Source organism: Equus asinus, chromosome 20 (assembly GCF_041296235.1).
Source record: "Equus asinus isolate D_3611 breed Donkey chromosome 20, EquAss-T2T_v2, whole genome shotgun sequence".
NCBI classification, from domain to species: domain Eukaryota; kingdom Metazoa; phylum Chordata; class Mammalia; order Perissodactyla; family Equidae; genus Equus; species Equus asinus.
In genome coordinates this window covers 44461257-44473413 of record NC_091809.1, presented here as the reverse complement: position 1 = coordinate 44473413, position 12157 = coordinate 44461257, and the positions used below count along the sequence as shown (strand labels likewise).

Sequence of the window (12157 nt, the reverse complement as noted above, 5' to 3'; positions counted from 1 at the left end):
TTGATCATGATATGCCAGGAGCTCTGCTGAGTGATTTTCCTGACATTTTTCAAAACAACCTTGTGCAGGGGCTGGCTCTGTGTTGTAGTGGTTAAGTTCAGCGCTCTGCTTCAGTGTCCCGACATTCATAGGTTTGTTCCCGAATGTGGACTTACATCACTCGTCAGCCATGCTGTGGCGGCAACCCACATACAAAGTAAAGGAAGATTGGCACAGATGTTAGCTCAGAGCTAATTTTCCTCAAGCAAAAAAAAGAAGATTGGCACAGATGTCAGCTGAGGGCTAAGCTTCCTCAGCAAAAAAATAAAATAAAATAACTGTGTATAGGTAGTCATATTATGTCTCTGGTGACCTACCAGAAGGTTCCAGATCAGTCTGTCTGAAACCCATGTTCTTGGCCGTTGTACTGTCCTGCCTCTCTCTCTCCCAGCTCCACTAACTAGAGCCAAAAGTGGTGGAGGAATTATAAGCTCCCCTCCATTGTACAAATCCCAAGTAGAGGCTTTGGGAACCCAGAATCCAAAGAAGATTCAACTCTTCCAAAATTGTAGTCCCAAACCTTAATTTCCAAGTCATCTCAGAGTGTTATTATGATGATGAATGAGAACACATTTGAACCTTTAAGTATTAGCTAAACAATATATATCATATTCTTGGAATAGGAAAAGGAAGATAACAATTAATTCAATTTTTTGGGAAGATAGTGATGTGAAAAATGGCTGAGGCATATAACCAATGAGATCAGTGTATGAAGCACGGGGGAGGGGGGGAACCTAGTTCAAAATTTGGAGTCAGAAAAATTCATTGGTAAAAAAAAAAATCACTTATTAGCTGTGTTTCCTTGAGAAACTTACCTAACCTCTCTGAGTTTCCATTTCCTCCTTTATAAAAATGGAATAATAGCAAAACTCTACCTCACAAGGTTATTGAGGGTTATTTGAAATAATGCATGTGAAAAGGGTTTGTATATTTCAAAACGCAATACAAATATTAGATTACTATTAGTAGTCAAGCCTCTGGACTCCCAGTCCAGGGTTCCTTATAAGAGCTTTGTGCCTATTTATCTTAGTAAGGAAAAATTAAGCCCTGACTTTTTTAGGCTGAGGAGTATAAAGGTCAGCATCAGGAGATGCTGTACATCGGTGACCCAAAACAGCTTGGGGACAATAGACACCCCAAGGTTCTGCTCTGTGCTGAGTGATTGGGGTGACCCGCCCCATCATCTGCTGTGGTAGTTTGATGGCCCCATTCCCTCAGTGAAAGTAAGAGTTCCTGGCTGTGGCCCTTCCTAGAGGGAGGCCACTGTCATGACCAGCAGCCGGGCAGAGCCCTTCATGGACAGTTTTCCTGGAGAGGGAAAGAGAAAGCCATCTTCAGGCAGTGCAACGAGCAGGTGTAGTCCACACCACCAGAGAGACAGACTGAACTTCCCCACACTTGGCCTCTCATCTTCCCTTACTCTCTTAGCCCTTTCTCCCAAGTGTAAAATGTCCTGGTTCTGCCAAGAGCCTCTGGCCAATGATCCACTGCCCTTTGGAGCTGTACGGCCCCATCTACTTAGTCTGACATCTCTGCATCTTTGCCTGCAGAAGTAGCCATCCCAGCTACTTCTGCAGGCAAAACGGAAATCCTCAGCTCCAGCTTGAATTCTTAGCTGTCACTTCCCGCATCTCCTTCCGTCTTGGATTTCTTCAGCCCTGGTTATCAGATACCAGAGCAGACTGTCTTCATCCTCCTCAGCCTTGCACCACTCCAGGCAGGCAGGCAAGCAGAAGGACTGGTTTGGGGACTGCTGTTTACATCTGTTTATCCCTGTGTCTGATTCGCCTCCAGCTGTGTGTGGCAATGCCTGGCAGTGCCCGTGGGGGCCTCTCCACGGAGGCTTGAGGTGGGTCAAGGGACCTGATTAGGTAGTAGGGGGTGGAGACAGCTATTGTGGTTCCAAAGTTGTAGAGCATGTCTTTCCGATGGCCTGGATTTTATTCCTTTGTTCCTTTGTCCCTCCCCTTTCACCCAGGTCTGCAGCCAAATCTTCTCCCCTTTCCACAGCAACAAAGCTCACTCCTCCTCCCGCAGACGGGGCCTGGCCTGGCGTCCCAGGTAAACAACCACATTGTTCCTGTTTCCTCTAGGAATGTCTCAGCTCCTGACAGAGTTAAGCTCCCTGGTTTTGTTGGTACACTTACCCCTCTGAGAAGAGGGAAAAGCCAGGGTCTATTCCTGCTGGCACACGAGGACATTTAAGCTGCAGCCAGGGGAAGTGATCGGCCCAATGTGACTGAAGGAGCCAGAAGGAGAACCCAGAGATTCCAGCTCCCTGGCCAGCCTGCTCAGTACTGCGGCCACTCCACTCCAGCCCGATCAGGCCCTAGCAGCACTCCTCTTAGAACCATGGGTCAGCTGACTTTCCAGGGATGCCAAGGTGGCCGCCAGCCCTGGCTGGGTGCTCTTAAGCCCCAAGGCAGAGACCAGAGTCCCATAGATCTCATGTCCCCAGACCACAAAGTCAGTGTCTCTCACCTCTGGGCCTCTCTTAAGATCTACTATCCGAGGCTGCATCCTGCAGTGGGCACGTGTGCAGGTCAGGAGCACTGAGGTCTGCCAGAGAGGCTGTTTGCAGAGCTGCGTGGTTCCCTGCACCACCTGATTGCCAATTAGAAAAAAAGACACCTCTTCCTCCAGCCAGATGCCGCCACATACCAGTGTGTCTGGCTTGGCCAGGGCAGAAGAAGCTGTGTGGTAGCTGCCACTCCTCCCCTCGTCTGGGTGCCCCGTGCAGTTAATGACCTTCACGGCTGCGCAAGATGGCTCTGCAGAGATGGATGTGCAGAAGAGTTGGGAATGACTGCAGAGATCCTAATGTCCCTTCTCTGTGCTAAGATCCCCATGGGTCAGGAAGGGCCAGGATTTTAGAGGGCTAGAGTACACTGAAGACACCTGGAAGGGGGGAAGGTGCCCTCTACTGGCTAATAGAAATGGGGACGCCAGAATCGTAAGCTTTGTACTTCCTCCTGACTGCTCTCCTCAGAATCATCATAAACTTAGGTCTGGAACAGATGTTAGGGAATCCTCAAGTTCAACTCTCACATCTTATGTGATGAGAGCCGGGAGAGGCCAGAAGCAGGGAGGCTGTTGAGAAGGTGATTAAGATCCTCCTGGGCAGCGGTAAGCAGGGACCGGCTTAGGTTTGTGGCAATGAGAACAGAGAGGAGGGGATGAGTGAGGAGATGTTTAGGGAAGTTGGGTCAATGCAGTTCAGCTCCTGATTGCATGTGAAGAGGGGAAGGAGACGGTCTAGCAAAGAACTCAGTAAGTATTTGTCAGATGAGAGAACAAATGAATTAATGGAAAGGAAGGGGCTCAAAGAGGACTTAGGCTTTGTCCTGAGGGTCTGGTCTGTGCCACCCCCTCCCTGCAAACAGGATCAAATCCGTAATGGTTTCAAATCATTCTGTTCTAAAAGACCCTGTATCAGGGAAAAGAATCCTTAACTTCTCTCTGGTCCTTCTAACTTCCTCCTCATAAGGATGCCCATCTGAATGGTAGACCTGAATGTTTTGGAAGGAAGAAGGAGTAAAGCTGACCCCAGCCTAGGAAAAGAGTAAACTGGGAAGAGAGAGAGGAGGATGGACTTAGGCCAAGTTATCCACATGGTCAGTGGCCCCTGTTCGGGACACAGTGTCTGGACCCCTAGGCCTGGCTCCCACTCCCACTTTGTGGAATGATAGATATCTTCACTTCTGACCCCAAATGGGCGCAACGTGGCTTCCAGGTTTAAGGGTCCCTTTTCCTATGAAAATAAACTAAAGAAAGAATATCTCCTGACAACTAGGAATGAGATCAAGATACATTCTGATAGCACTGGGATACCTTTGACATTTTTTCAAAAGTGAAAAACACTCTCATGAAAGAAAATGGTGGTTTAGAGAGTAAAGTGACAGTCACAAGAGTTTGAAATGTTATGCAAATTCTATTAGTGCAGTGACTATCCGATGCCCTCTGTTATCTTCAGTTAATGCCTGTCGAACACCTCAGTTACTTTGCTTTGTGGAAAAGAACAGGCAAAGCCAACCCCCTTTTCCCTGTCCCATTCTGAGATTTGGTTTTGGAATCTTTGTAAACAACCCAGGTTGCTCCTTTTATGGTGGAAAACTGAAAGAAGGAAGTCACCTGCTCAGAGTCAAACATTGAGTCATAGGCCAGAACCCAGAAAGGTCACTTCCCTGCCCCACATTCCTTCTGTTTCTACCCCAGCTATTCTAGCTATTTACTAACCCTTCACAGAAGCTCCAATTTCCACTTTCAGCCCACTGAAAAAATAGGAATCAGATGTCCCCAGGGATCTGTCATCCTCTGAGTGGGCCTGTTAGTACAAAATATCAGAAAAATGCCATCTGATCTGTTGACTATTTGTGGATCTGCTTGGCGTATATTCCCTCTTAGGCAGTTGGGCGCCCCGGGCTGCCAGGATCTTCTTTAGAACCCCACCTGGAAGCGTCCCAGCATCTCCCAGTGCCCAAGCATCTACCCAGCTCTGGAGGGGCTGATGAGCCCAGTGACCTGGAAGAGCTGGAGAAGTTTGCCAAGACCTTCAAGCAGAGGCGCATTAAGCTGGGCTTCACACAGGTTTGTTTAGGGGGAGGAGATGGAAGAAATCAGGTCGAGTGAGTGGAGACTGGTCTTCCCAAGTGCGGGTTTCAAGACCAACCTGAGGCTCTATGTTTGGGGCAAGCCCATTGTGTCCCTCTGTTCCCTGAGAATAGGGCACAGTCGCCATTGGTGGGAGAACTGAAGACACTGCTGGTGGAGGGGAGAGGAATGAGGGCCAGGCTAGAAGCTAGGCACATAGGCAAGGCCCACTCAAAGTCTAGGGAGAGAAGTAGACCAATTCTCCATCTTAGAGGGAAAAACCCGGAAAGGGGCGAGGTGATGGGTGAGTGCTTGAAGGTTCGCTGGGTGCATGATAGGTGCTAGGATGGTAGGGGGTGCAGACGAAGAAGAGAAGGAGCCTGTCTCTCAAGTTCCTCCCTTTGAATCCCCACATGCAGGGAGACGTGGGGCTGGCAATGGGAAAGCTTTATGGCAACGACTTCAGCCAGACCACCATCTCGCGGTTTGAGGCCCTCAATCTGAGCTTCAAGAACATGTGCAAGCTGAAGCCACTGCTGGAGAAGTGGCTGAACGATGCAGGTAGGCCTCAGGGACAGAGGACAGCTGGTGCCCTAGAGGATTCTGCAGGGAAGGGGCTAGTGACTTGTCTGTGTTGGGGCTGTAGGCAGTTGATACGTAACACCCCTTTCTTCTCCTCCTGAGTCTGGAACCAACTGAGAAATGAGGCCCAGGAGACAGGCAAGTGGAAATGAAAATGTCAGCTTCGTTACTCATAAAGCCCTTTGGAAGACATGGCTTTAGGTCTCTGGCCATGAAGACTTGTCCCCTTTCCATTCCCTGCCCCAGACCCACCCAGCCTAGACCTCAGGACAGCTCACGAGAGACGAAGTTTGGGTCTGCAGGGGAAACACACTTACCGAGACTGCAGTCTGGATGAGGTCTAGGTCGGGGGACAGGAAAGTGGGTTCTCATGGCTGGGAGGGGGAGGCGACAGGCACCACACAAGATCTCTGCCTGGCTAATTCTTGAGTAGGTTTTCAGGGGGCAGGGAGTTACTGTGAACTAGACTGGTCAGGAAAGCCTTACAGCAGGTGAGGGGTTTGCAGGAGATTCAGTCACACGTGGTGGTCAGGGAGGCATCCCAGGAGGTCAAGGGTGTAAGCCGAGGGCAAAGTGTTTAGCATACTGAATAGAAGAGTTGGTGTCAGGGAATAGCATGAGACAGTTTCTCAACCATCAATATCTTAGGCCAGTAATTCTTTGTTGTGGGAGGCTGTCCTGTGAATTGTAGGGTATTTAGATGTAGCAGCATCCTTGGTCTCCTCCCACTAGATGCCGGTAGCACCTGCCCCCCATTGAGACATGCAAAAATGTCTCCAGATATTGCCAAATGTCCCCTGGGGGAGTGATGGTGGTGCAAAATCGCTCCCGGTTGAGAACACCTGGTCTAGGTAGACAGGGAAGGAGCAGAGCCAGTGCCAAGGCTGGGACCTATGAAATAGATACGTGTAGATTAGTGGTTACTGTGGAGAAGGAGGAAGGGGTGGGGTGGGCAGCCACGGGTGTTACCCTCTCGGAAGTCCCCCTGACAGGCCGTCCCTTGGGCTACTTTTACTGCAGCACTGAAGTGAGAAATATGATCAGAGGGTCTTAGGGTCTTTGGGCAAGGACCTTATAGATCATTTCTAGTGTGATGCCCCAGCTAACACCTGAATCCTTCCTGAGGGATATCCCTGCCTATCGATCTTACAGCCTCAGCTCTAACACACTAAAAAGAAAATGGCGTCAACACCAACATTCTGCCACCAAGTGCCATTGCTTTTAGTTCAAAACGCCAATTCACATGTTACTTGGTATTCACGTCCAGGCATACTCGTAAAAGACAGACTCACAAATGTGACTTGTAGGAGCTCTGCCTGCACCCACTCACGCCTACACATGGCGCTGATGTTGCCGTCCCTGAACCATGACCGCAAACACTGCAGGCACTGCTCTGGGAGTCATGGAAGACCTTTGCCCAGAGCAACGAAGAGAAGCACGATTCTTGATCTCTTCTGGCTCTCCTGCCGGGGGGAGGGGGCTGGTCCTGAAAATGCCACTGCAGAACCCACCAAGAAGGTCATTGGACCTCGAGTCCGTTACAACAGGGCCTGAACCAGCCATGTGTTCCCTTCTCTGAGCCTCCTCTGCTCTTTCACCTCCCGACAGAATCCTCTCCGTCAGACCCCTCCATGAGCACTCCCAGCTCTTACCCCACCCTCAGCGAAGTGTTCGGTAGGAAGAGAAAGAAACGGACCAGCATCGAGACCAACATCCGCCTGACTCTAGAGAAGAGATTTCAAGATGTGAGTGGCCTCTTCAGGGGGGAAGCGGGTGGGCCAACTTCCACAGCTGCATGAGCAGGCTCACACAGACCCCTGGACACCAACCCCTCACCACCATATACCTGCCCTGGGAAAGGGTTAGAAAGCAAAGATACACTCCATCCCCAGGTGTTCGAGGCTGCCCTTCATCTCAGGTTCCAGGAACTTTTCCTCCACTGACCCTTCTTGCCATGACATCTATTTGGGGCCCATTGTCTCTCTCACTGGGAGATTTAAAGAATGGGAGATAGGGTCCCAGAAGAGGGTGTATCTATGTATCCAGTTGAGGTAAACGGAGCAAAGCCAGGGCATTATATATAAATTCTTTATTTTCTATAAATTGTTTTGTATTTTTCAAATTATGAATGTAATAAAGCCTCATTGTAAATAATTAGAAAAATGCACAATGTAGAAAAAAAAATCCACCATCAAATGCCGTCTACGTGTATTTCCTTTTCCACACACATTTAAATACCTGTGACCATACTATATACATACATTTTTTGGAACTTATAGCAAAAGCATATTCTTGAGCCAGTATGTGGAAGCTAATAATACCAGCTATGTGTTCCGTGGGAGATGGGGGAGAGAAGAGGGGAAAACAGGTGTGGTCTAAACAGCTACTAATCAGGATCCCTTAGGTACCAGCCTCCAGAGCCTCCATCCACACCACACAGGTCCATCCTCCAGGCCTCCAGGACTGCTGCCCCTCCAGCAGATTCTCCACTGCATCTGGCTCAAGGATTTGTGGCTGCATTCTCCTGGCAGGATGACAAGAGCTAGGCTTTTCATTCTGATTAGGTTTCTCAGAGCACAAGAGTAAGGAGGGAGGAAACGGGGCTGAGATCAAAGATTGGGTGTGGGGAGGGGTCAGAAGAAGACAGTGATCGATAGATACATATAATCTCCACAGTCTTGATGGGTCCATGAGTTTTAGCTTTATGATTTCCTATTTTGAGGTAGGACAGGCAGCAATGACACAGGAGAAGGATATCATCAGGTTAGAAAGAAAGAACACAGAGGGGAGCACAGCTTCTGGGGATTCTTCCTGCCCCACATAACTCATCAATGGACCCCTCTTTCCAGAACTTTTCCTGAAGGAAGGAGTGACAGAAAAGAACCTACGTTTATAAAGCCTGTACTCAGTGTCAGGCCTGTGCTTGGCACTTTACACACATTTTCTCATTCAATCCTCACAATAATCCTATATGGTAGGCATTATTATTCTCATTTCATAGATGATAAGACTGAGGCTCAGAGAGGTTAAGAAAGTTTCCTAAAACACACAGTAAGTGATAAAGCCTATATTCTGTTCTAGGTCTGCTTCTAAAGCTTTTGATGCATCTATTGTTCTATCCTGCTTCTCTGGAACATCTGTCCCCCACCCCCGATTCTTGACCCTATTCCTTTCTCCTCCTGACAGCCCTCTATCTCTTTGGTCTCTGTAGAACCCCAAACCCAGCTCAGAGGAGATCTCCATGATTGCAGAGCAGTTGTCCATGGAGAAGGAGGTGGTGAGGGTCTGGTTCTGCAACCGACGCCAAAAGGAGAAGCGAATCAACTGCCCTATGGCCACACCCATCAAATCGCCCATTTACAATTCCCGACTGGTGAGTGGCCGGGAACCAAGTTGCCTGCCAAGCACTGGGGAAGATGATGCCTGGAAGGCAAAGAGTCTTCTTCATTCTGGGGAATATGGGGCTTGGAAGTTTAGGGAGGCATACAATAAATAAGCAAATAGATGCTTATATTAAATATCTAAAGAAAAATCAAGAAGGCTAAGGGGATAGAAAGTGATAGTGGGGAGATGCTTTTTTGATAGAGAGGTCAGAGAGGACCTCTCTGATAAGGTGACATTTGAACAGAGACCTCAGTGTTGAAAGGGAATGAAATATCTGGGGGAAAGAGTGTTCCAGGCAGAGGGACCAGCAAGTGAAAAGACCTGGCATGTTTGTGGAACAGCAAGGAGGCCAGTGTAAGCTGGGCCAGAGCCAGGAAGGAGGCAAGAAGTTGGAGATGAAGTCAGAGGAGTAGCAGGGAGCAGACCACCCAAGGTCTTGGGGGCCGTTGAAAGGACCCTGACTTTTAGTTGGAGTGAAATAAGAAGCTGCTGGAGAGCTCTCAGCAGAGAAGCCTGAGCTGGCTGACATGGCTGCTGTGTGGAGAACAATCTGTGTGGAAGCAGGAGACGAGCCTGGAGCATTACAAAAATCAGGCTGAGAGCAGTGGAGGCTTGGGCTGGGGCGATAGCCATGGTGGTGAGAAGAAGTGGTTGGATTCTGAATATACTTCGACCATGGAGCCAACAAGTTGTGCTGATAGCTCAGATACAGAGTATGAGAAATGAGGCAAAGAGGACTTCAAGCATTTTGGCCTGGGCAACTGATTAGAAAGTGCTGCCACTTTTTGAGATGATGAGCCTGCAGGAGGAAGAGGTTTGAGGGGGAAAACTAAAAATTTGGAGCTGGTCGTATTAAGCTAGACACCTCTCCTGGGCATCTGAGAGGAAGTGGCAGGTAGACAGTTATATCTATGGTTCTGGCATTCAGGGGAGAAGTCAGGGCTGGGAATAATTTGCAGTTTAGGCAGCCTTGGAAGTTGGGAGAATAGGAAATATCTTCTACATCCAGGAGAGAGATAGTGCCTGGTAGGCAGGCATGGGAGGGTTCTTCTCCATCCCTGGGGATGATGATGGTTGGAAAGTTAAGGTAGTTGGGGATAATGGTGTTGTCCTCTAGTCTTTCAGCACTCAAGGATGGGTGAGATTCAGCCTTGTCCAGGGTGGGACATAGTTGTTTAATAAAAACTACACCATTGTTCATGCTTTCACCAAACATTTGACTATCAACTCTATATTGGTCTTTGTGTGGAGTGCTGGGCATACACAAATAAATAATATTTGTCCCCTGTCCCAGAGGACCTCACTGCCTAGTAGAGGGGATAGACAAATAAACAAATGATAAACAACATGACAATTTCTCTAGGAGAACTTTGGAGTAGCAGCTAACAAAGCCTTGGGAGGTGGTAGTTAGGGAAAGCTTCCCCAAGGAGATAATTAGTACCTGAGCTGAGTCTAAAAGGACAGGAAGGAGTGATGAGGCAAATAAGTGGGAGGTGGAGTTCTCACAAGGGGAAAGGATGAGAACAGTGGTATGCAGCAGGGAGAATATATGGCACATTCATGAAACCGCAGGTGGTTCCGCGTGGAGGAATGTTGGAAGAAGAGGCTGGATAGATCAGCAAAGGCAGGACTGAGGGGACTATGTGCAATGCTAAGGAGCTTGAAGTCTTGGAGGAGTCATTGAAGGACGTTAAACAGAGCACTGGCCTGCTCAGATTTGCTTTTCAGAATGATCGCTCTGACTGCAGTATAAAGTGTGTCTTCAGAATCACAAGATTCATTGCAGGGAGACCAGTTGGACATGACTGTGGTTATCCGGTAGAGGAATAATGAGGGCTGAGGCAGAGCCACGTGGTAAGAATGAGGGCGATGGGAGAGATTCAGGAGATAATTAGAAGGTAGAATTATTAGGTCTTGGTTAATACACTGGAAATCGGGTGGGGGCAGGGAGAGCAATGAAGGAGAGAGAATACTCTGGGATGACTCTCAGCATTCAGGCTGGGCTGATTGGGTAGATGGTGGTGCTGTTGATGGAAAAGCAAACACAGGTGGAGGAACTGGTTTGGGAGTAGGAAAAAGTGATGATTTCTGTTCTTTACATCATTATGATGTACAGTGAGGCCTAGGGGAAACCCAAGTGGGAATGTCCCTGGGCACTTGGAATCATGGGCCTGGAGGTCAGGAGGGAAGGCCAGCATAGAGATATGGATTGGGAGTCATAAGCATACTGGTGGGCGTTGCAATCCTGGGTGATGAGGAGCTCACCTATGGAGTTTGCACGGGGGAAGCAAAGAGGAAAGTCCAGGGCTCAACACTGGGCAACACCACCATTTTAAGGATGGGCAAAAGAAGAGGATCAAGGGAAGAAACTGAGAAGTAGGAGCCAGAAAAGGCAAGAAATTGCAGTGAAGTAAATGCGAGGGGCGAAGTAGAGGTCAGGAGCCTCGTGGGAGTGCTATTGGGACACAGATGAAAGACACCCAAATTAGAATGGGGTCTGGGAGGGCTGATTCCCGAATTTGTTTGAAGAATAGATTCAGAGCTAGCCAGAAGGACAGCATAGCAGACAGAAGAAACGATCTGTGAGAAGGCATGGAATTATAACACAACATGATGCATTTGGGAAAACACAAGCATTTCAATCTGGCTGCAACCAAGGGTTTGGGACTAAGGCAGAGAGTTTAATGAGGGCCAGATTGTGATGGGTCGTGGATGCTAAATTATCCTCAAAGCTATGAGGAACCATTGAAAATTTTAAGTTGGAGGCAACATGATATTCAATCATCATTCCTTTCTTAGATATTTATTGGGCACCCACCATACGTTTGGCACTGGGATACAGTGGTGTACAGGACACATGTGATCCCTTGATTACAGTCCAGGAGGGAAAATAGACATTAAACTAATGTTATTTGTGATGAAGGCTCCAGAGAAGATGTACAGGTATTTGAGGGACCTGACCTAGTCCAGGGGGTCAGGGGCTTCTCTGAAGAATGATGCTTGAACTGACAGTACAAGACATTAATGGGGAATAGTCTGAGTTGGGTAATGCAGGGAGGATAGAGTTTAGGGAAGAACATTCTAGGCAGAGGAAGCAGTTTACACAAAGAGCCTGAGGCTAGGGTGGGTGGGAGAGGAAGCAGAGAGGCTGGAAATGAGCTGGACCCCAGGGAGAGAGAGAGTGACTGAGGAGACTGGAGTAGTAGGTGGAGGCTAGATTAGTAGGGCGTTGTAAGCCGTGTTAAGGAAGTTGAACCATGTCCTAAGAGCCTTGCAATCTTTAAAGATGCTGCTTAGCTTAGAGTACATGGGAAGTAGGTTGCTGCTTGGGTTCAACCCGAACCCAAGACATCAACTTGGAGAAGAGTGGTGGGAGGCATGGAGGAGCCTGGAAGGAGCCTCATTCATTCTCATCATTCATTCAACACATATTTGCTGAGCACCTGCAAAGTTCCAGGGACTGTGGTAGACACTGCGGATAGAGTAGTGAGCCACACAGGTGTCGTCCTGCCCTCACAAAGTCTAACAGCCTAGTCGGGGAGGAAGACATTAAATAAATAAT

General features: G+C 48.4%; 1 protein-coding gene across 2 annotated transcripts in view; it reads left to right on the top strand.

Annotated features, from left to right (window-relative positions):
* The window catches only part of POU2F3 (POU class 2 homeobox 3), a 74215-nt gene that overhangs the window by 54490 nt on the left and 7568 nt on the right, over nt 1–12157 (top strand). For both annotated transcript variants that reach the window (XM_070490077.1, XM_014855705.3), the window contains exons 6-10: nt 2018–2100; nt 4444–4626; nt 5049–5190; nt 6820–6956; nt 8423–8584. In XM_070490077.1, the coding sequence (XP_070346178.1) occupies nt 2018–2100; nt 4444–4626; nt 5049–5190; nt 6820–6956; nt 8423–8584 (707 nt within the window). The remainder of the gene's footprint in view (nt 1–2017; nt 2101–4443; nt 4627–5048; nt 5191–6819; nt 6957–8422; nt 8585–12157) is intronic.